The following is a 23,231-nucleotide window of genomic DNA, read 5'->3' on the forward strand; positions in this document are numbered from 1 at the left end:
ACGTTAATATCATTCTTTTATTTTTTATACACCAGTTGATGGTTTTGTTTTCGTTTTTTGGAATGGCTTTTCTTATACCCGGCATATAAGTCGACCCCCAATTTTTGAAATATTTTTAGAGGGTTTAAAAAGTCATCTTACATACCGGAAAATAAGGTATATAGAGGGAAATATATTAGGATTCTGTCATCTGACTCTACAAGAAAGTGAATAATCCCGTGACTATCCCGTCCATCAGGATAGAAGTCCAAGCCCATACACATTTAGTATGCATACCAGTTTTTAAACATGTTGCACTGCTGTTGCTTAAAAACAGAAGAAACTTCACTCTGGGATTCTCCAGAGGTATTGGAGTAAAATGTGCATGGTCCCAACATAAATTTTAGTCATGGTCATGGACAGCTTTTGGCCACAACTAGGTAGGTACTGCCCTAGGATATCAAATCTTAGAGGTGCCAGTGTTGTCCCTTCTAAAAATGCAGATCTTTACATTGGCAGGAAGCGGTACCATCTGCCATTGTGTGTTGTAGGAGAGGGTGCTTTTTCCGATTCTTGGCAACAGCAGTTTTTCAGAAGTGGTTTGCCATTGTCTCTTTCCTGAAGTTGGGGGAATGACTGGCCCAAGGTACCAACCTGGATTTGTGCCTGAGACTAACTCAGACTTTACAGATTAATAGAATTGGAAAGGACCTTATAGGTCATCTAATCCAACCCCACATCCAAAGCAGGAGACCCTACACCTTTTCTGACAAATGGGAGTCCAATCTTTTCTTGAAAATCTCCAGTAATGAAGCTCCCACAACTTCTGAAGGCAAGCTCTTCCACTGGTTGATAGTTCTCACTGTCAGAAAATGTCTACTTATTTCTAGTTCGAATCTCTCCTTGATCAGTTTCTATCCATTATTCCTTGTCTGGCCTTCAGGTGCCTTGGAAAAATACCTTGACACCCTCCCTCCTCTTTGTAGCAGCCCCTCAAATATTGGAAGACTGCTATCCTGTCTCCTCTGGTCCTTCTGTAGGAAGTTAAAACCCGTCCCTCTCCTAGAAAAATGAAATATCCTAGGAAATATTGAAAAGGCAGAATATTATATTTCCCTGGATGTGAAAAGGGAAAAACATGTTTTAAAGACAAAGTAGCTCCCCGCAGCTTTTCTGTTCAGGACTCAAGCCATGTGGTCCTGGCCCCCACATTAAACCATCTTTCCAAGCAGCCTCCATGTCTCCAGTGTCTTTTTCCCCACTTGGAGTTGAACCCAGAAGGACTTTTCTTTCAACACTTCTCTTCACTAGACTAGCCATGCCCAGTTCCTGCAACCATTCATTGTATGTTTTAGCCTCCAGTTCCCTAATCATCCTGGTTGCTCTTCTCTTTACTTCTTTTTTATAGTGTGGTGACCAAAACTGGAGACAGTATTCATCCAGACTAGAATCATGGTCTTCTGGTTTCTAGCCTGATACCTTAACCAGTACAGTGGCTCTCATGCAGCTTTCCCATACTGCTTAGATGGATTTCCAATGTAACTAGCATTACAAAATCTTGTTCGTATTCAGCATTTGTAATCTTCGCCTCATTTGTTTCCCCCAGTCCATTGTCTCTTTTCTTCTTTGAAGTCAGACGACAAATAAATCAGGGGTGTGGTTGGTTTCACTTATTCTGCAATCTGCCATATATGTCAACAGTGGTACAAGGCCCCTCCAATACTAAACACTCATATTCGAGTTCAGAAATAAAACTGGGCTTCCACCCAATATGGTATACATTTCTTCACCCTAGAAACATTCACAGTGTGTGTGTGTGTGTGTGTATTTGTGTGTGTGTGTGTATGTATTTGCTGACACCTTCAAAAGAAGAAAAGGTTTAATTAATTCCTACCACTCCCAAAGAAAATTAACAAGTCCCTGCAAACTCCTGATTCCATAGAAATTGCCTTGCACGAACCTTATTCTCGGCAAAGGATATTAAATTACTCAAGATATAATAATTCTGAGTATTCTAATGCAATGTGTAAAGCCTCGGGAATAATTTTATTATGATGATTTATTGCACAATCAGACAGATGTTCAGACTGGATTTGGCATTTTTGTTCACCTATTGAGTCCTTTTCAAGGAACTGGGATAAACAGATGTAAATATTTAATGGTATTAAGATATTATCACAGAATATAAGATGTTCCAAGTAAAGCTGCCTTTTTGCAATTGACTAATGATAAATCTGTCAATGCCGATGATGTTCAAGTGATGCCCATGTTGTTTTGGAATTTTATTTAGTCAGCCAGATGTTTGGACTGGATTTGGCACCTTTCCTAAGTAGTATTTTCCAAGGATCTTGGAGAGGCAGATGTGGATGTTTGATAGTGTTAAGATATCACTGTAGGATATCAGCTATTCTAAATAAAACCACCTTTTGTAATTGATTGATGGTGAATTTGTCAATGCCAATAATATTCAAGTGATGCTCCCATTGTTTTGGGATTGCACCCAAGACACCTATTACTATTGGTATTACTTTTGCTTGCTTTTATTATTTGTTGAATTTATTTTCTATGTATCTCGCCATGGAGCTACTCTAGGTGACTTACCACGGTAAAAATCAAGGAATGAAAAGGAAAATGCAACAGTAACAACATAGTGAAACAATAAAACAATGAAATAATAAAAATACGTAATATGAGATTAAAAGATGGGCGGGGGAAGCAGGTAATGCAGGGGGAGAGTGGGGTTTGTTGTCAATCTAGTAGCTACGTCCACTTTGATTGGATTGGATTGGATTGGAGTCAGTTTCCCTGCCTGTCTCCTTCTAAAGTGAGCATCCTCAAATTCAGTTCTCTTCCTTAAAATTGGGTGTGGCATGTTTGGTGTAAACAAGAGACCATTGTTTATGACTGCGAATTTGCCATAAAAGCTCTGCACCACATTCTACTAATTGGATTAGAAAATGAGAAGGCTTGAGTGCTGTGACAAAGCAGAAAACATTTGCCTCTGGATTCTGTTTCTAATGATGCAAATGTTTTGGGTCATCTGCCAAACATCCATTGAGTGTTTGACAGATGAGAGAACATCTGATTCCATTTCTGGATTCTGTCTCTTAGTATGAAACTAATCACTCTTTTTCCAAACATCAATGCCTCGCATATATGAAGATGTGCTTCGTATCTACAGCCGGTGCAAATTTTCTATTTTTTTCTTCTCCTTCGTCCAATCTGAAGAACAGAACACAAATTACAGTTATGGATATGATTTCAACTTGACCATGTAACATTCCCAATTTCATCTCAGCAAAGCCACAATAGTAATAATCATAGAAAGTAAGTTATTGGGGCAACTGCATTAGATCATCTATAATCTCAAGGTGACCCTGAGGACACAGACAAATCTCCAAGTGCTTCAATGACCCTCTAAAAGGATGAAAATGACCAGATGTCTGCAAGGAATATAAATCTTTCCATTTCCCACCATCCATTCAGAGCTGAAGAAGCTCCTTGGATAAGAAGCAAAAAGTCTTCAAAAGAAAAAAACAAGAAAGTCCAGTTGCCTCCTGAAAAAGCACCTTTAGGACAACCATGACCTGGATGACTGAGAATCTCTACAGACGATCAAATAATCTAGTTGACGTTTGTGGCCCCCTATATATTTATCCAGTTGTCTGATAATAAGCAGGTATTGGATTACATTTAGTGTCAAATTCAGTGGTGCATGTTCAGTGTCAAATATGGCTTAGCTTGGAAAGCAAAACAAATAAGAGCCGCCTTTGAAACAGGTTACCATTCTGCTAAATGGATTTGGAAATCAGATATTTCGATGAGTAATTCCCAGCCTTTTGAGGAAAAGCAGATGGCTCAGTAGCTTCTAGCTAAACCTACCCTTTCAATATTAGCTTCTGAGGATAAAGTTGAATACTGTACCTTTTAAAAAGGTTCATTTTAGTGCAACCAATGTCCACCTGGACTGATCCTGGGAGCATTAAAGTAGTTTAAAAGATGCACCGAATCTTGCATGGGTAAAAGAAATTCAGCAACTATCAATGAATGGAATTGTTTTTTCTTCCTTCTGTTGGCAATTTTTAAATTCAGGTTTACTTTTTAGCTCACCAGGATGTTATCACCCTTCTACTGTGCCTCCCAGCCTGCTATTTTTCTTCAGAATCATATATGTGAAGGGATGTATCATTTCTTTGCAAATATCCTTTCCAGAAACAGAAAAGAAAACAATTGATTGGTACCAAAATATCCATCTGCATCTCTTTTCTCCACTATAATTCAATTGGGAGAAGAACAATGGCTTTAGTTTTATTCTGTTTTATTTACCGAGGAAAAAGTTTCCATAGCAACGGACATCTGCTTGCTGAAGTTTCAGGGGTAATGAAAAATGTGACTGAATGTTCCAGCTTTTTTGTCAACATGCTGGAATCAATTACTATAGCTGTTACAATAAAAGATCCTGATTTATACAAATACTGATTTCTTAGTCAGATCTAGCTGGTTGGGCTGACATCATATTGTATCAATCTGACTTTGCTAGAATTGTATTCAGAGGCATATGCACTTCAACTAAAAGACCTTCAGACACTCCTGAGTAATGAACATATACTCCTAGTTTTAAAACTAATGTTAAGGGATGCAATTTATCTTTTTTCTTTGCAATCATCACTAAAAACACAACTTCTGCCTGAAGTCTGTGATGAGCTTCAGGAGTTTCTTTCCCCTGTATTGGAACTTCCCACTAGAAAAAAAAATATTCAACTAACAAATGAATCACAATATGGTAACTGCAGAGTTCAGGGATGGCAGATCCTCTGGGATATTGGCCATACTTGGCAATTAAAGTACCCCTCCTGCCATTATAAATTTCAGGAGAGATCAATCCTCGAGCATAGAGAGGCTTGCCTTTCCAAGGAACAGACCTCCAGGGAAGCCCACCAGGAATAATTCCTACTGAGGGGTAAGTTACTCCCAAGAGTATTCAGCCTTTATAGTGCTTAAAAAGCATTGTAGCAGCCTTCCTCCCTGGATAGGTTGGACTACAATTCTTTTTCATCCCCAGATAGTATGAATAAAGCTATCCATTCTGACTGTGTGCAGTTTAGGAACTTTTGCTAAATGATTTATTACACCATTTGGGAGCCTAGCCAGAAACAAACAAGTAAAATTATCTGGAGAATCAAATGAATACCTATGAAGACTCTCTCCCAGGGTGCCAATCAACTTTTCAAAGCAACCAAGTTTCTTGTTGACTTATCTGAAGCTTCTCAAAGAAAAGAAATAACTCTTTCTGCTGAAAAAAAGAATGCATTTACAAACATACCTCCATGGTGAGTTTCCAAAGGTGGTTGTAGAGAGCTTTCTTCCAACATTTGGAGGAAGAGATCATGCAGAATTTGTTAGAACTGTAGATAAAGGCTGAGAGCCCAGCACAGCAAATCTATTAGCGGATAGAAAAGTTTCCATAAGGATCTTTAGTTCTTTGCCTATTAGATAAGAATCCATTTTTAGCTGGTTAGCTTCGGGTGTGTCTGCTGGCTTGTTCCAGGAAAAGACATGATCTCTTTTTAGATTCTGTTCTTCAAGTTACAATGCTTTTACCTTTGAGATCATTTTTAAGCCAACAATTCAAGAGCTAAAGTATTAAAAAAGGAAATGTCCAACTGAAAAAGATAAAAATATATAAAATAGTGAAACTGGGTAGGTTTTCATGGCTGGTATCTGTTGGAGTGCTGAATGTCAGGGTTTCGTCACCGTGATCTAGACAACAGATTTTCTGATACGTTGCTGATCATTGTGATTGGCATCTTCAGATGGAGTTTAATCAAGAGCTACATGTAATCTTAACAAAATGCTGAGGAATCTAACAATGTCTAACATTTATTAAGTGTTGAGAAAAAGGGTTGGACTATATAAATGCATTTGTGTTACAAAAGCTAAAGGTGTCAAATGATATTATCTTGAATTGCAGGCCTAGGAGATGGAATTTGATTAGTGGACACTGTAAATGGATTCTCTAGACGCCTACTGTGGCCAACAGACTGATATTGCAGTACTACCGTGTTTCCCCCAAAATACAACCTGTCCTGAAACGAAAGCCTTGCCACATTTTTCGCGTGGGCAAAAATATAAGCCTGAAAATAAACCCCCTGGACAGCCCCCCCTCCGGCCAGGTGGAGCACTGCTCACCAACCTAGTGGTATCCTGAAGGCACCAAGCCGCAGGAGCCAGGGGAAAAGGCACTCACATTGCTTGGCGCCTTCAGGATACCGCTAGGTTGGGGAATGGTGTTCTGCCTGGCCAGAGGGGGGAGTTGCCGGGTGGCTACTCCCTTGCGAACTGGCTCCCGAAGAGCCGGGCAAAGCCTCAGGGGCGAAGCAGCCATGAGGTGACCACGCTCACGAGCAACTGCCTGGCAAACCCCCTCTCCAGCTGGGCAGAGCATCATTAACTGACCTAGGGGATATCCCTAAAGCGCCATCTCCCGTGGCTTGGCACATTAGGGATACCCCCTAGGTCAGTGAATGGCGCTCTGCCCGGCTGGAGAGGGGGTTTGGCCAGGCGGTTGCTTGTGAGCTTGGTCACCTCATGGCTGCTTCGCCCCTGAGGCTGTGCCCAGCTCTTCAGGAGCAGTTCGCAAGGGAGCAGTTGCCCGGCAACCCCAAAACAATAAGCCCTCCCCTATAATAAGCCCAATGCCATATTTTGTAAGTAAAAAGAAAATAAGACCCTGTCGTATTTTCGGGGAAACACGGAAGAAAAATAAATGTATGGCCCCATTCACTCAATTTATTGAAGACCTGATTGCAATGGCCACCTATGAGCAGATTGGCTATAGACATAGACTTTGTGTGGACAAGTATAATGAAACAAGGAATGCATTTCTGCAAAATACAGTAGATTAAAAATAGTTATATAACTGTATTAGAAATAAATACTATGTTTCCCCAAAAATAAGAGACGTCCTTTTTTGGGGGCTGCTGAAATAAGCGCTTGGCTTTATTTTTGGGGAGGCCTTGTTATTTGTGAGATGCAGGAGGCCCCTTAACCTCAGCCCGCAGCCTGCGGATCAGCTGATCCCGAGAGGACCGGAAGTTCTGTCTCTGTTTCTGGCCCACTCTTGCCAGCCCTAGTATCACTGGGCCTGCCGCACTTTTTGCAGCCGCCACTAAGAGAAGGGGAATGGTAGCTAGCATTTGCGGGAGGATGGCAGGGGTATGTGGGGCATATTCTTCCACCCCCAGGAAATGGCAGGGACCTGCTGCAGGTGAATTTAATTATTTTAGGGGATGGCTGATTATCTGGGGAGGGCTTATTTTCAAGGAAACAGGGTATGTATGCACTTGGATAATATTTGCATTAGATAAATATACGTAGATTTGTAACTGTTGACTGTTTTATCAATATCTTATGCTTTGATTCCTTTTTCCTCTTGCATTTTTTCACTTTAAAAAAAAAACAATTTTCTATTCTAGAAAATTGCATCGTAATTACATCTGTGTTTATTCCTTTTCTTTTCTGTTGCTTTAGACCAAAAAATAAATGCAAAATTTCATCTATGTCTTTGCTGTTATCTGCTTTTCAGTCTCACTCCTCCTTTCACACACAAGCACACTGCGATATAGTCAGGATTGCCAGTTGAGGGAGGGCATTTCAGAGAAGCAAGAGAGAACTCAGGTCAGAGAGTTTGTGTGAGAGACGCAGGGTGAAGACAGTTCGTCCCTAAGTTTCCAGAATATATGCCTTAAGCAACTGTTAGCATCCTTTCCGTCTATGAGTCAGTGAAAATTAAAAAAATCTGTTGAAAAGAATCACAAGGTCTTTTTTGATTTTTGGAGCCGACACACACACAAGGTTTGTTTTTTTATGGCTAAGATGTAAAGGGGTTTTAATTTAATCTTGGTTGAGTAGTGCAGAAGAATCTATTTGAATGTGAATCTTAGTGCAAATTGAGTTTCTGTTGGCTCTTGTCTAGTACTGTTCTTGCATGCCAAAGGAAGTTTCTTTTTCTTTAGCAGGCAGAACAAGGGTTAAACTAATATCCGTTGCCGGAATAAGGTTCATGCAAGGCAATTTCTATGAAATTCTTACAATTGCAATGGTTTCCAAATTTCTTCAGAACTGTTACTTATGCAATATGTTGGATAGGGAAACAATTAGTCTATTATGTACCGACATTTCCAATTTTCATTCAACCATCAGCTTCCCCATTCTGCTCCCCACAACAGAGGAAAAAGTGTGTGCTGTAAATTCACAGGGATCTGAAACTATTAAGTATGTTTTACTATATTGCAACTTGAATAATCCCACAACATCTCAATCACATATCTCTTATTTGATTCATAGATATTTGCAGTTCTATTATTGTAACTATATCTCACTGTATCAAATGTAAAAATGTAAAAACTATGGCCAACTTATAGATGTGTCTAGTTAGTCTACAATTAATATTTGCCACATTTATTTAGGCATAATACTTTTTCAGTGCTGCTACTTATGCAATATTTGAGCGTGTATCTTTTTTCCCCCAAAGACTTTGCAATGTGGAAGCATCTGCTGGTTGCGGTCTTCCTTGCAGGCCTCTGCAGCGATGTTGGTCTCTGCGTGAGGTGGAGCAACTTACATAGGAGGAGGATGTGGAGGAAGGTCTTCAAAAATGTCAAGAAAAATTCCACCACGCTGGAAAATCTTTGCTATGGCAGTGCAATGATTGAGAACATCACCTTGGAGGCCAATGACACCATTTTTTACAGGGATAATGCCAAGGAGTTTCCCAATGGAGTTTTCTACCCCAACTGTTCTTTGCCCCTCTGGCTTAATGAGAGCAGAGAAACTCAAATGGAGGAATGTGTTGACTTCATCATCACTTCGAGCAACTTGAGCCTGCCTGATGGGAAGAATGCAAGCGATCCCAGCAAGAGGGTTATGTGGCATGTGATCAGTCACTTGTGTGCCAATGAATCATGCGCCCTGCCATGCCCAAGATCTTTGAATGTTAGCAGTGCCCATTACTTCAGTCAAATTCTAATAATGTGCCTTGTGGCTTACTCCATTCTTAGCTTACAGTAGAGTATGGGAGAAAGCCTGATCAAAACCAAAGAGGAGATTTGCAAATAGCAAAGCTTTCTTCCCCATGCTTGAAAATCTACAGATAGGGAAATGATTAGTCAATTATGTACCGACATTTCCAATTTTCATTCAACCATCAACTTCCCCATTCTGCTCCCCACAACGGAGTAAAAAGTGTGTGCTATAAATGCACAGGGTTGTAAATATGTGCATGATATAGAGAACTGTGGTTTAACTAAAGTCAGAAAAATCAAGGTTATCTTTAACCAGCCTTTCAGCTTTGTCAATCAAGGTCCCTGTGGAATTACATTTGAAATATTTCTCTTTCTAGGCACATCTGAAACTATTAATCATGTGTTATTATATTGAAAATGTATGCTGACACATATTTGGACAATACCATGTCATATTAATGTTATATCTCTTATTTGATTTATAGATATGTGCAGTTCTATTATTGTAACTATATCTCACTGTATCATGTGTAAAAACTATAGCCAACTTATAGATGCGTCTAGTTAGTCTGCAATTAATATTTGCCATATTTATTTAAGTTATAATACAATATAATATAGTTATTTATGAAAATAATAATGACAAATAGATGGATGGATGGATGGATGGATGGATGGATGGATGGATGGATGGATGGATGGATGGATGGATAATTTATATTATCATGTACTAGTGATTGACATATATTATCAGGGAAAGAAGACAGGCAACTGCTATCATGTGCACCATACTAATTGCACATATGATGAGCATTACATAACTTGCATCACTTGGTATCAGTTATGCAAATGACATCTCTGGGAATTATAATTGATGCCCATGCATAAATGGTAGAATTTTAGAAGGCAGCTTAGAGAAATTACTGTAGATCTATGCAGGAAGGCAGACTGGGATCTACTCAAAGATTTCTGGATGATTAGGAACACAGCTTGGTTGTCTTTTTTTCAGATCTCCATTTAATATGCATGCATATGTATATGTATATGTATATGTATATGTATATGTATATGTATATGTATATGTATATGTATATGTATATGTATATGTATATGTATATGTATATGTATATGTATATGTATATTAAGGTGACCAGATTTTAACATTGGTAAAGAGGGACACCATTGACTGGGGGGGGGGGGTGTTGATTAAATTTTTTTTAAAAAACGGGACTTTTTTAAAACGCCGTGGGACGCGGGACAAATTGTTCAAAATCGGGACTGCCCTGCCAAAAGCGGGACGTCTGGTCACCTTAGACTAGAGGTGCTGACTGAGGAGGAGGAGGAGGAGGAGGAGGAGGAGGAGGAGGAGGAGGAGGAGGAGGAGGAGGAGGAAGATGTCTCCTTCAAACGGAAGCATGTGACTGACAATTCTATATATAACTAAACAGCAGCTTGGGATCTGAGGTGGGAAGGTTCTTGGAGTGGGGCTGAAAATTTAAAAAATTGCTTTTCAAACACTTGAAATAGAGTGATGCTGTATTAAACACTGTTTGTGTTAAACATCCATATGGGTGTTATATGTGCACTAAAGCAATGCACCTGCTTTGTATAAATAGCAGTGCACTCTGTTCTCACACTATGCAATCTTGGATCAGTGTTGTGTGGAGTTTACCAGTGTGTTAGAGGATGGCTCAAAGTGGGCAAAACAGGCAAATGTAATACATATGTCAGCTGAACATGGATTGTGTAAAACACTAAAGAAATGTTGTACTAGCATCTCATGGCAGGATCATAGCTGCTTCTCAAATTAATGTTGACCCAGGCATTTTTTCCCTCAGAATTATCACCTTTCCCACCCTCCTGCCTGTTGTATTTATTTGATCTCCGCTTACATAGTGTAAGGATTGAGTGAAAAATAATGGCTCCAAGGTTGTCAATTGCCATAAAAGGTAGTACTGACATGTCAGAAATGCTGAAACATATTTCCGTCTTGATTGTTGAGAAGTAGTTTTGAAAAAACATTGGGTTGCTATTGTTGTGAAATGGAAGGCTGTGACAGGTTCTCAAGCATGCTTTAAGCAACGTGCCACAACTGAATTTTTGAGTGCTGAAGTCGCTTCAACTGAAATTCACTGCTGAAAGCAGCTTCTTTATGGTGATGATTATGTTGCCATAAGTATAATTATTGCTGGGCCAAAAATATAAATATGGTGAACCAGAAAGAGCTGATTTGTATGATCAAAAATGAAGTGAATGTTGCAATAACATCATCAAGCTGATGAATGGATTCAGGGCAATTAAATCACTCAAAGGGAGATTCTGCCAATCTTGGTATTTCACAGGAATATGTGAGACACAGTATTCTTCAATATCAGCAGTACAGTTGTGTGCACAGTGACAAAGTATTCTTACTGACAATGACAAACTGCTTTATGATGTCATTTTATGATTTTAAAACATTTTGTAAATTTTTCTGTGTACAACAATAATACTTATATATTTGTTTTTTTAAAGGGTCCTGTTAGGAGGGCTATGTCATTAATTTTGGAGGATGACTTGCTTTTAAATACTTCAAAATAATCTTGTGTCTTTCATTTGTAAATATTTAAAATTTCTATACAAGCCCCTCCAACAAAATATGTATTTTATATTCTAATGAGATACAAGTAACAAATCTAGTATTAATGTTTGCCATACCATGGGAATTAAATATATATTGTCTGATGAGATTAATTTCACATTACTTGTCACTTTAAATAAACAAAAATAAAAACATAATGCAGTATTATTGTTCTAATAACAATTTTCTCTAGTACTTCAATCCTGTGTATATTTTCTTAAAAATGGCACCAATTAGCAAAATGTTTACAGTTTACCAATAGACCTGTTTGCCATGATAGTGAAGCTATGAAGAAATAAAATGTAGTCATTTAACTACGAACTCACTCCAGATGCCTTTACCTCATTAGGTCTCAAGTTAATCTACTTCCAAGGGATTGTTGCTGTGAAAGGGAGTATAGTACAAGTTCCTCTGCCTTAGTTTATAAGCATAATAATTAGTAAGATTTATCTCTATGTAAATAATCATAAAATATAATTATATGAATTAAATGCAGTCTTATTCAAGGATATAAATTATTGGCTATTTTTTAAAAATAAAATGTAATATAGGCAGTCCTCAATATACAACAGTTCATTTAGTGACAGTTCAAAGTTACAACGGCACAGAAAAAGGACTTCTACTATTTTTCACACTTATGACCATTGCAGCATCCCCATGGTCACAAGATTTACATTCGGATGCTTGGCAACTGACAGAGATTTATGACAGTTGCAGTTTTCCGGACTCATGTGATTCCCTTTCGCGGCCCTCTGACAAGCAAAGAATGGGGAAAGCAGATTCACTCAACAACCATGTTACTAATTTAACTGCAATGATTCACTTAACAAATGTAGCAAGAAAAATTGTAAAATGGGGCAAAACTCAATAAATTTCTCACTTAGCAACATAAATTTTGGGCTCAATTGTGGTCGTGCATTGAGGACTACCTGCACTTATCTTCAGTGTTACTTCATTCTGCTGTAGCATTAAATTTCATATAGAACAAGCTTGTTCTTTCAGAATTGTGGAATTGTTATATAACTGTCTACCTCTAGACAAGTTTCTCTTGAGTTAAACTCAGCTCCTATAATTTTATTGATGGGTCGTAATTTTCTTAGCAGTAGTATGGAAATTGTCATTGTTACTTTTGGACAATTTTTAATATTTTCCTATTAAATATACAGTACTGAGATTCCCAGGTGGATTCCCCTCCAATTATTAGCCAGGTTCAACCCTGCTCATCTTTTTGAGAGCAGGCAAAAACAGCAAGGTTACATCCCTACAAATTGAAAGCTCTCTCCCTCCCTCTCTCTCTATCTCTCTCCCCTCCCTTCCTTTCTCTCTGTCACTCTGTGCATGTGTGTCTGTCTGTCTGTCTGTCTCTCACTCACTTAATCATTCACTCTGTGTGTGTCCCTCTCTGTCTCTCTCCCTCCCCCCCTCTCTCTATCTCTCTATCTTTCTCCCCTCACATCCTCTCTCTCTGTCACTCTGTGTGTATATGTGTGTGTGTGTGTCTGTCTGTCTGCCTCTCACTCACTCACTCACTCACTCAATCACTCACTCTGTGTGTGTGTGTGTGTGTGTGTGTGTGTGTGTGTCTGTGTCTGTGTCTCTGTCTGTCTGTCTTTCTGTCTGTCTCTCCCTCCCTCCCAACCTGCAGATGGGCTCCGGACCAGCGGAGCCTCTTCCTTCTTTTTAACCAGGTGATCTTTCCTAAGACATAAAAAAGAACTTTAATTACAGGCTCAACAAAAGAAGCTGGAAAGAGATACTGAAGCCAAGAAGCTGAAACCTGGGACTGGAGAAAAACTTTTTCTATCCCCTTACCAGCCCATCCGGGAAGACGAGTAACACAAGGGGGATCCCTCCCCCCGCGGCTGGGTTCCAGACCAGCGGAGCCTCCCTAGACGTCGCAGCAGCAGCAGCCCCAAGTGCGCCGATCTCTGCATTTTTCGCATCAGGGCGTGCTGCAAGAGGGAGGGAGTGAAGACCTTTTCTAGCTGGCGCAAAGGACTTCCCCGGACTTGCTTTGCTGAGCAGGGGCAATGGGCCCGCACCTCCACCACCAGCAATCCGGAAAAGGACTTCACTCACTCCCTCTTGATGCGAAAAACACCGAGATGTTAAGCAAGAGAAACATCTGTTGCTTCAGTAGAAAGGAGAGCAACTTCAGAGCTATGGCTGGCATCAGGCCGGCAAAGTCTTCCCACTGACCTCCCCCCTCCACCGCCGAGTTCCTGACAGATTGAATTATTTCGGCAACATCTCCCCCCATCACGGCAGCCCGCCTCCCCCTCACACGTCACCTCCACTCTGTTCTCCAGCAAGCCTCATGGGGTTTTTTTGCCTTTAGGAATACGAATGTTTAAAAGGCTTTTTTTTTTAATTTGGAAAAAAAAGATGATGCAGGTTCTGAAAGAGCAAATCTCCATCGCACGGCTACGCTTTTTCTTCCTCCAAGTAATGGTCACCGCTTATTGTAGCGAGTCAGCCTCCTAACTTCAGTCCAGGCTCTGCAATTACCTTCTCTCCCCCCCCCCCCCCGCCAAACCCACAGAAACAGGAGGGAATCAGTCATTATCATTAGCACTCTCTCCTACATCTGGCCTCCCCTTCGGAGGTAAGGGGCGGGGAAGATCAGATCTCCCAGAGACACAAATATTCCCCAAGTGGCCACCACCCGCTTCTCGTAGCTCCCCCCCCTAGAAAACGGGAGAGGGGTGAAATAATGCTATGCTTTGGAAACATGGATCTCCAACGCCAGATCCATGCCAGGAGGTTCGGGGCTTCCCTCCCTCCAAGCCACCTGCACAGCCAGCAGCCACATCCACAGACTCCGTGGGGAAAGGTGGGCCATGGGAAAGGGGAGCAAGTGCGCTCCCTGCCTTCCCGCTCCAATCTCACCCGCCCAGTTCCCAAATCCTCTCTTCGGAAAGAGTTCTCCAGCAGCCTCTGGCAAGGTGTCTTCCCCGCCCCGCTTGGGCCGAAAGCAAATAAAATATAAAATGCTGATTTACCTTTCTCTGCTGCTTCTCTCCCAGGCTGAATCCGAGAGGAGATCCCTGTCCTAGTCTTCCTCCTGCCCTCGTGGCACAAGGAAAACGGATGGTACTTTGTCCCTTCTGTCTCCCCGTTGCTCAGAAAAGCAACTCTGGGAAGGTCCTCCATCCTAGAACCTGCCTGCTAGCAAAGGACCTTCCCGAAGTTGCTTTTCTGAGCAACGGGGAGACAGAAGAGACAAAATACCATCCGGCCATTTGCGAGCCAATCAAGAGTGTGGTTTTGAAAACCTGCGGCGTGATTGTGCTACGCGGGAGCAAGTGTCTCTCCCCGAATATGGAGGATGTAGTGGGCAACTTGTATGTATTGTAGAAAATCAGTAAAACCCGCTGGCGACCCGTATCTGCCACGGCCTTGCAGCCTCTTTACATTGGTAAAGATAAATTTTTTTTAAAAAACGGGACTTTTTAAGAACGTTGCAGGACACAGGACAAATTGTGCAAAATCGTGACTATCCTGCCAAAAGCGGGACGTCTGGTCATCTTAATGTATATATACATGTATATGTATATGTATATATGCCAATATCAAGCACATGACTCTAGGTGGCTTGAAAATAAAATAGTAAAGTTAAAAAAGGCATAACACCAATAAATAACAAATATAAACCACAGATGAGTAGCTAGATTCAAAATTCATATTAAGTTATTTTATGCATGGTTTATTGAATGCCATACTAATTTTTAAATCACAATATATTATATACTACGACTGAGTTTGTAAAAATAAGACAATAAGAGTTTTTGTTCCAAGCCTGAGGTCTATCTGTAAGATGAAATTACTTTATCACTAGTCTAAACCAAGATGGGATAGTCTCCTCAGATCCAGTGAAATTAAGAATAAAAATGAATAATAATGGTGCTCTCATTAATCCTAAATTTATTCATTAGATTTCTACATGTGAACAGAAGCTCCACCATAGTTATCAATAAAAAGGGAAGAAAAAACACCCTTTAAGAAAACCATCTTTGCAGGCAATGCTTCTACTTCTTTTTATTTCCATCACAACTAATGTTTTTCTAACTTACCCCCAAGAGATGGAAAACACTGCAATTTTTTTGTTTTAATCTCCAAATACAATTTCATGCACATTAGAAATGCACTTGGAGTACAAAAGATACACTTTGTATTGTACTACTTTGCCAAACCTTACGAAGTATTTCATTATATTACAATACTTCCTATTACAAAGCATCGCACTATAATACTTTGCCAAGCAATTATATATATACTTTTCCTTTAACTTAAATGATAATAAATTGGGAAGGCTCAAAATCAGATCTTCATCTGATCCAGAACTGTCCTGTTTAAGGGATGAAAGAGAGGTGAATCCTGAAAACAAACTGCTCAGGTTTTAAAGAAAACTATAGACTTCTATTTTCCTTCTCAATCATGTTCTTTTCGTTGGTCTTAACTTTTAGATCTTTAAAATGGAAAGCTTTACCTTTCTCGGGGCATTGGGACTTCATGGACATCTCTATAGTTTTCTTGACCACAAGTGATTTGCCAATGAATTATGCCAGATAGTCTTTCAAATTCTCAGGTCAGCCTACAGCTCCTCTCCGAATCGTAACCAGGTCTTACCCTGCTGTTTGAGATCAGACCAAGGTTAATTTTAATATTTTGGACATAAAATATTGTGGTATCCATATCATCCATTTGGTTAATTTAAATATCACAGCCAAATGTGGCATGAACCAATTGTCACAAAGCAGACCATAATTCTCAACTTGTAGACCACAATGCTTGATTAACTTGGCCAGGTTATGAATGATCATCTTGGGATTAGTCTGCTTTTGGCTCACGGCCTTATGCAAATCCAATCGATCGTGATGCAATCAATAAATACCGTAACAGTTATAGAAAAATTTGATTTAGTGCAATGTATCACCTCAGTTTACAATAAATATTGGCAACCATCAGGGACTAGAGAAGTTTTCATGGACTATGATTTGGCCATATAAAAGAGACATCCCTTTTAAACCCTCTCCTACAAATTGTCCATAAGTGGATGCCTCACTGATATTTGCTTTGAGCTTTTTTGTGTAGGTAATAGAAAGCCTAATTCTTCATTTTCCATCCATCATAATAGGATGGCTTTATTGACAAAGGTACCCAATAATCTTGTCTTTCTGATCAGAGTCTTCATTGGCTAGAACTTTCCTTCCCATTAACTGAACCATTATCTCTTAAGTACTCAGTGGAATAGCATCCATTAGATACACCACAAAGAAGACACAAGCAAACACTTTGAGTTGTTTGGCATGGGCCCCATTTTCTACCAAAGACCTCCTCATCTGCCATCTTCATTTATTGTACTTGAAAAGCAGTGGTCTGGATACTGATATAAGAGAATATTTGCAGCTCAGGATTGAACTGTGGGGCCCTTGGTACTCTCTGAACTTGATGGTTTTCTTGCAATTGTTTAATTGACCAAGCTAGGTAACATCATCAATGCTAGCATGATGTTACCTAGCTTAGTAATGAAACATATGCAAGAAAGCCAGCAAGCTCAGAGAGCACCAAGGACCAAATAGTGGTCTGCATGTAATAACAGTGATGTTATGGGTTATATTTTTTTACATTTGATTATAAAATCTGATGTCAACCATTTGAAAGCAGATATTGGATAACCATTTGTCTGAATTGATATAGGGTTTCCAGCCTAAGCAGGGGGTTGGGCTAGAAGACCTTCAAGGTCCCTTCCAACACTGTTATTTTATTCTATTCTACTTTCCAGTGTAACCTATCAGATTCTTTGATAATTATTTCCCATCCCATTCCTTGGTGATCTCCCATCCCATCTCCTATTCACCATATCTGAATGTTAGCTTTCATGAGATCAGCCCAGTTTGGCTTGTTGAAGTCATCCAGCTGGAAAGATACTACAAGTAGTCCTTGACTTATGGCAACAATTGAGCCAAAAACTTCTGTTGCTAAATGAGATAGCTGTAAAATGAATTTTCTCTTGTCCCATTGGATGACTTTTCTTGCCACCATTGTTAAGTGACTTGTTGCAATTGCTAAGTTAATACCATGGTTGTTAAGGTTGTTAAGACAAGCCTTGACTTTGCTTGTCAGAAGATGACCTGATCACATGACCTTGGGACACAGCAACGGTCATAAGTATGAACCAGTTTCTAAGCATCTGAATTTTGATCGTGTGACCATGGGGATGCTGCAACAGTCAGAAGTGTGAAAAACAGTCATAAATCATGTTTTCAGTGCCACTGTAACTTTGAAAGGTCATTAAATGAACTGTTGTAAGATGAGGACTATCTGCACAAAGAAGAATAGGAGACACCTTGACAGTGGTCAGTTGTGACAGAAATCAGTATGGAATATGGTACCACGAGGGTTTGCGTATAAGAAATCTAGGTTCAAAGCAAAAGTAATAGACACATACAATTCCTTTTTTCCCCCCAAAGACATCAATACTTTTTAGATAAATGTCAAAGATGCTTGGCAGTCAACCGTTAATTAGAAATTAGAATAGTGCTTCTCTGACTTCTGTCCAAACTATATGTGTTGTGAATAAAATGGGGTGGGTCACTTCCAAAGAGTGGTTAAAATACATCAGGATTTCAATTCCTTGCAATAAAAGATTTTAAGAAGCCTATACTAAATGTATTAGACCAATTCAGACTATAAGGAAACTGCAATTCTGAATGCTGTTTCTAGAAAGAACCTAACCCTATTTAGGTCTTGAGTTCAGACATAGAAGACCAGATGCTACCACCTACTGAAATCAGGCATAGATCATGAATTTAGTATTTGATTAACTCCTAAGAAGAGAAGTGCCATCTCAACAACAGCTGCAACAAAACTAAATGCCAGACTGGCTTTTCAGATTTTGCCGGAATTAGAGCTTCCTTCCCTCCCTGATCTTGGATCCACCAGGCGAAGCTGTAGGTTCTCTCTTCCTTTATGTCAGTGTTTCTCAATCTTGGCGACTTTAAGTCCTGTGGACTTCAACTCCCAGAATTCTGGGAGCTGAAGTCCATAGGACTTAAAGTTGCCAAGGTTGAGAAACACTGCTTTATGCAATGTCAATAGGGCCACCTAGTGGTCAATGGATTGTTGCCCTTCGGGTAGTCTGGTTAACCATGGATTATCAACGAGAGAGGCTACTACTGTATACAGGGAGTCCTTGACTTACGACCACTATTGAGACCAAAATTTCTGTTGTTAAATGAGACCTTTTTAATTGAGGTTTGCCCCATTTTATTACCTTTCTTGCTACAGATGTTAAGTGAATCACTGCAGTTGATAAGTTAGTAACACAGTTATTGAGTGAATCTGGCTTCCCCATTTATTTTGCTTGTCAAAAGGTCGCAAAAAGGGACCACATGATCTTGGGACATAGTAATGGTCATAAATATGAACCATTTACCAAGCATCTGAATTTTGATCAGATAATCGTGGGGATGTTACAAAGGTAGTAAGAATGAAAAATGGTCATAAGTTACTTTTTTTAGTGCCATTGTAACTTTGACCATCACTAAATGAACTGTTGTAACCTGCACATTTTTGGAGTTGATCAGTCATTTCATTATAGCAAACCCCACCCTCACTTGCTCTGATGTTATCACATCAGGTAATGAAACATCTCCAAGTCAACAACTAAGTTCAAAGGGCACCAAGAACTCCATAGTTCATCCCTGGAGCTATAGATCAGGGGTGGGTTCCTGCCAGTTCCAACCTCTTCTATAGAAGAGGTTCCACAAATCTACCGGTTCCAGCTCCCTCCCCCCGCCTGTCCGCACCACGCTTGCCACGCCCACCGCTCACTGATTGGCTGGTTCACCAATCGCCCCGCCCACCTATCAGAGTCCTATCTAAAGTCTTAAGTTTGAACATCCCTGGTTTTTTTTTTCTAAAGGGTTAGGGGTGCAAGGGTCTTGTAACTTGACAGCTTTAAGACTCGAGTGCTTCAAATGCCAGAGTTTCTTAGATAACATTTTGGTTGCTAAGCAAGAGCATTGTTAAGTGGGCCACGCCCACCCAGTCACATGACCGCCAAGCCACTCCCACAAAGCAGGCCACACCTACAGAAGAGGTTCTAAAAAAAATTGAAACCGACCACTGCTATAGACCATCTCTTTAATTGGAATAGATGATATAGATATAAATAAACCTGCTTGAATAAAGCCCCAGTTAACTGTTGGGAAGGTCACAATCTCCATAATTCTTTGCAAAACCACAATGTCTGCATTCACACAAGTTGGCTAAGTGGCAGATAGCTTTGGCCAACAAGCTTGGCTGAGGTTATGAGGCCTGTTATCAGCTCTAAGGAGTCCCTGGTACTCTCTGACTTGGGTGGTTTTTTCTTCCAGATGTTTCATCACCCAAATTAGGTAACATAATTGGGACTAGTTTGTTGTTTGTAGTTTTATTAGAATTTGTAGGCCGCCCTTTTCCCTGAGGGGACTCAGGGCGGCTCACATAAAACTAGGAAAAGGGGGGGATACAGACAACAAAATAGAGACATATACTAAAAATAGTAGGCAACATCCATACAACATTCGGGAGGGGCAACTATCCTTATCCCCAGGCCTGACGGGCGAGCAATCACTCGCGCGGCTGCGTTCTGCACTAGCTGAAGTCGCCGGATGCTCTTCAAGGGCAGCCCCATGTAGAGCACATTGCAGTATTCCAGCCTGGAGATCACTAGGGCCCGAGTGACTGTTGTGAGCGCCTCCCGATTCAGGTAGGGTCGCAACTGGCGCACCAGGCGAACCTGGGCGAATGCCCCCCTGGTCACAGCCGTTAGGTGGTGGTCAAATGACAGCTGCGGATCCAGGAGGACTCCCAAGTTGCGAACCCTCTCTGAGGGGTATACAATTTGACCCCCCAGCCTGAGTGATGGTATACTAGTCAGATCTTTGGGAGGAAAACACAACAGCCACTCGGTCTTTTCTGGGTTGAGCACAAGCTTGTTAGCCCTCATCCAGCCCATAACGGCCTCAAGACCCCGGCTCATCACATCTACCGCTTCATTGAGTTGGCACGGGGCGGACAGATACAATTGAGTATCGTCCGCATATTGATGGTATCTAATCCCGTGCCTGCGGATGATCTCTCCCAGCGGTTTCATGTAGATGTTGAATAGTAGGGGGGATAAGACCGAACCCTGAGGCACCCCATAATTTAGGGGCCTAGGGGACGATCTCTGCCCCCCCACTAACACCGACTGCGACCTGTCCGAGAGGTAGGAGGAGAACCACCGTAGCACGGTGCCTCCCACTCTATTGACTATTGATGGCATTACCTACATGGGTAATAGAATAGAATAGTATTCTTTATTGGCCAAATGTGATGGAAGGAATTTATCTCGGGTACATAAGCTCTCTGTGTACATGCAAGCAGCAAGTGATAAATCATGATCATAAAATTCAATCATCATAAATCATGACACAACACTCAATGATAGTCATGGGATACCAAACAAAAGCAATAGCAATCAACATAAATCATAAGATACAAACATAGTTATAGTCATAAGAAGCTAAGGACATAGATAATCGTGATGAATGAAATGTCCTTCTGGGTTCGGCTCCAAGTGGGGAAAGACACTGGAGACATGGAGGCTGCTTGGAAAGATGGTTTATTGGTGGACAGGACCACATGGCTTGAGCCCTGAACAGAAAAGGTGATCACATGCTTCAATGTTGGTGGAGAAGAAGAGAAGGGCTGAGGGAGGGGCTTGCTAGGCTTTTTATAACCTGTTCAGTCCCACCTCTCTGTTTCCTGTTCCTGTGTAAGAAATGTATTCTGATTGGTTGTCAGACTCCCATGGGGCCATGCAGGGGCAACTCTCTAGGCTGTGTTTTGAATCCAGGTATGGATGAGTTCTCAGATGCCATGTGGTGAGTAGAGTAAGTAGAGTAAAGGGCCAATATTATGCTTTCCTGCAGCTGGTGGAGAAGTCTTTATTATGTAAAGTGGACTAGCTTGGCTGTCTTAATGGCCCATTAACAGTGGGGATGGGCGGGAAGCTACAGGCAACTATTCTGTCTTTTAAAACATGTTTCTTTCTTTTCATATCCAGAGAAATATTCTGCCTTTTCGATATTTCCTAGGATATTTCATTTTTCTGGGAGAGGGCTGGATGATAACTTCCCACAATCGGAAGATGAGAAGGGGAGGAAAGGGGGGTAATGAACCACCAGCTCAAAGAGCACAAGGACCCCTCATGTTAACCCTGAGCTACAAATACCCTCCTTCATCGACACCCCCCCCTCCAGCTCTCCTCATCACTTACGGTCCAGGATTTCGCGCTCCCCCCCCCGTCTCTACCCTCCCCAAAGCGGGTTAATGCAAGGGACCAACGAACAGCGCCCCCCCCCCCCCAGCGCTCTTCCTCTCCCACTTCAGCATGGATGACTCACTCCGCTTTGACTCCGCTGCCGGCCTCTGGAAGAGGGGGTGGGTGGGGGCGGAGAGAAAAGCCGAGCGAGGCTCCGCCCCTCTTTCCTCCCCGGGAGACGAGCAAGAGCGCGCGCCGCGTGGCTTGCAGCCGAAGCCGGAGGGAAGGATGTGTCCGGTCCCGCGGGCGGGGCTGGCCCTGCTGCTGGAAGTGGGGGTGCGCGCGATGCTGTTGGGTCTCTTCTTGTGAGTGCCGAGGAGTGGGAGGGTCTCCGTCCCCGGAGGGGGTCGCGAGGCAGGAGCAGAAAAGGGAAGGGGCGTTTCTCTCCCTCTTCTCGGGGATGGTTCCCATTCCCACCTCTTACCGGAATGCCAGTGGGCACCCTTCGTCTCTCCCTCCCCCTTTCACCATCCTCCCCATCCGGAGCTTTTCCGGTTTTGCGAAAGAATTTACGTGGCTTTTCGGAAAGCTTGGGGCGGCCTTCTCGGCGTCGTGGTTGCTAGGAATTGACCGGAGCCGAGTTGCGTGTCCTCTGTAGCCCGAAGGCCCTCAAAAGGAGGATGCACCTGCAGTGTTTTGGTGGCATTTTGCGCTGTGCGTCAGGCTGGGCATCCCGCGGGGGATACGTAGGCTGGTGATAGATGCTGGCCTGTTCTTTCGGTGGACAAAAGCCTACCAGATGTCAAGGCCCTTGAGGTCCAGAATTCCCACCAGCCAGAGGGTTTATGTTGCTAGATGTGGCCCTTAGAACTAGGGGGCTGCCATACATTGCAATTAAACTCAGGGAGGTATGGATACAGTGGTTGGATAGGCCATATCTTCAGGAAGTGCTGAATTGCAAATACGTGGAACAAAAATTCCAGTCTCCATCAAAGACAGCTGATACCTACCTGGCTTGCATTTTCTATTTATAGGCATATCCTAAAGAGATCCAGATGGATTTGAAAAGAGAGGGGGGTGGGTGGGGAGAGACAAATTGGGGTTTGTACTACCTGGTCATAAGAACCACAATTCTCCCTTTTCTTTGCATGTCGTCTTTTGGATTATAAACTTGATTATTATGAGCCTTTCTTCTTGCCCTGGGGAAGATGGGTTAAGGTTAAAGATAGCTAAACAGGGATGACAAGCAGTGCTGTATTGCATAGAATTAGAAAGATACTTTATCACAGCCCAGGGTTAGACAAATGTATGTTTA

General features: G+C 41.5%; 1 protein-coding gene and 1 long non-coding RNA gene across 4 annotated transcripts in view; one reads left to right on the forward strand and one right to left on the reverse strand.

Moving 5' to 3' along the window:
- PLPP5 (phospholipid phosphatase 5) overlaps nt 1–23,231 on the forward strand; it is a 41,845-nt gene that overhangs the window by 9,603 nt on the left and 9,011 nt on the right. The window contains exon 1 of one of the 3 annotated variants that reach the window (XM_087706222.1): nt 22,103–22,252. The exons of 1 other annotated variant lie outside the window; for it this stretch is intronic. Coding sequence is in view for 1 of the 2 variants with exons in the window: in XM_087706220.1 (XP_087562346.1) it covers nt 22,205–22,281 (77 nt within the window). In the remaining variant the exon portion in view is untranslated. Of the gene's footprint in view, nt 1–22,102; nt 22,282–23,231 lie in introns of those variants that run through there. One more of the 3 variants, XM_087706220.1, reaches the window with a different exon arrangement.
- On the reverse strand, nt 2,179–22,118 carry LOC148048959 (uncharacterized). Its single transcript, XR_015695561.1, has 3 exons — nt 22,059–22,118; nt 5,303–5,419; nt 2,179–3,201 (listed from the first exon to the last, which is right to left on the reverse strand). It is a non-coding gene; the product is annotated as an uncharacterized LOC148048959 (long non-coding RNA).

This window comes from Thamnophis sirtalis, unplaced genomic scaffold, assembly GCF_051295495.1.
Source record: "Thamnophis sirtalis isolate CommonGarterSnake01/CBP01778 unplaced genomic scaffold, rThaSir2_p1.2 scaffold_2, whole genome shotgun sequence".
Lineage (NCBI taxonomy): Eukaryota > Metazoa > Chordata > Lepidosauria > Squamata > Natricidae > Thamnophis > Thamnophis sirtalis.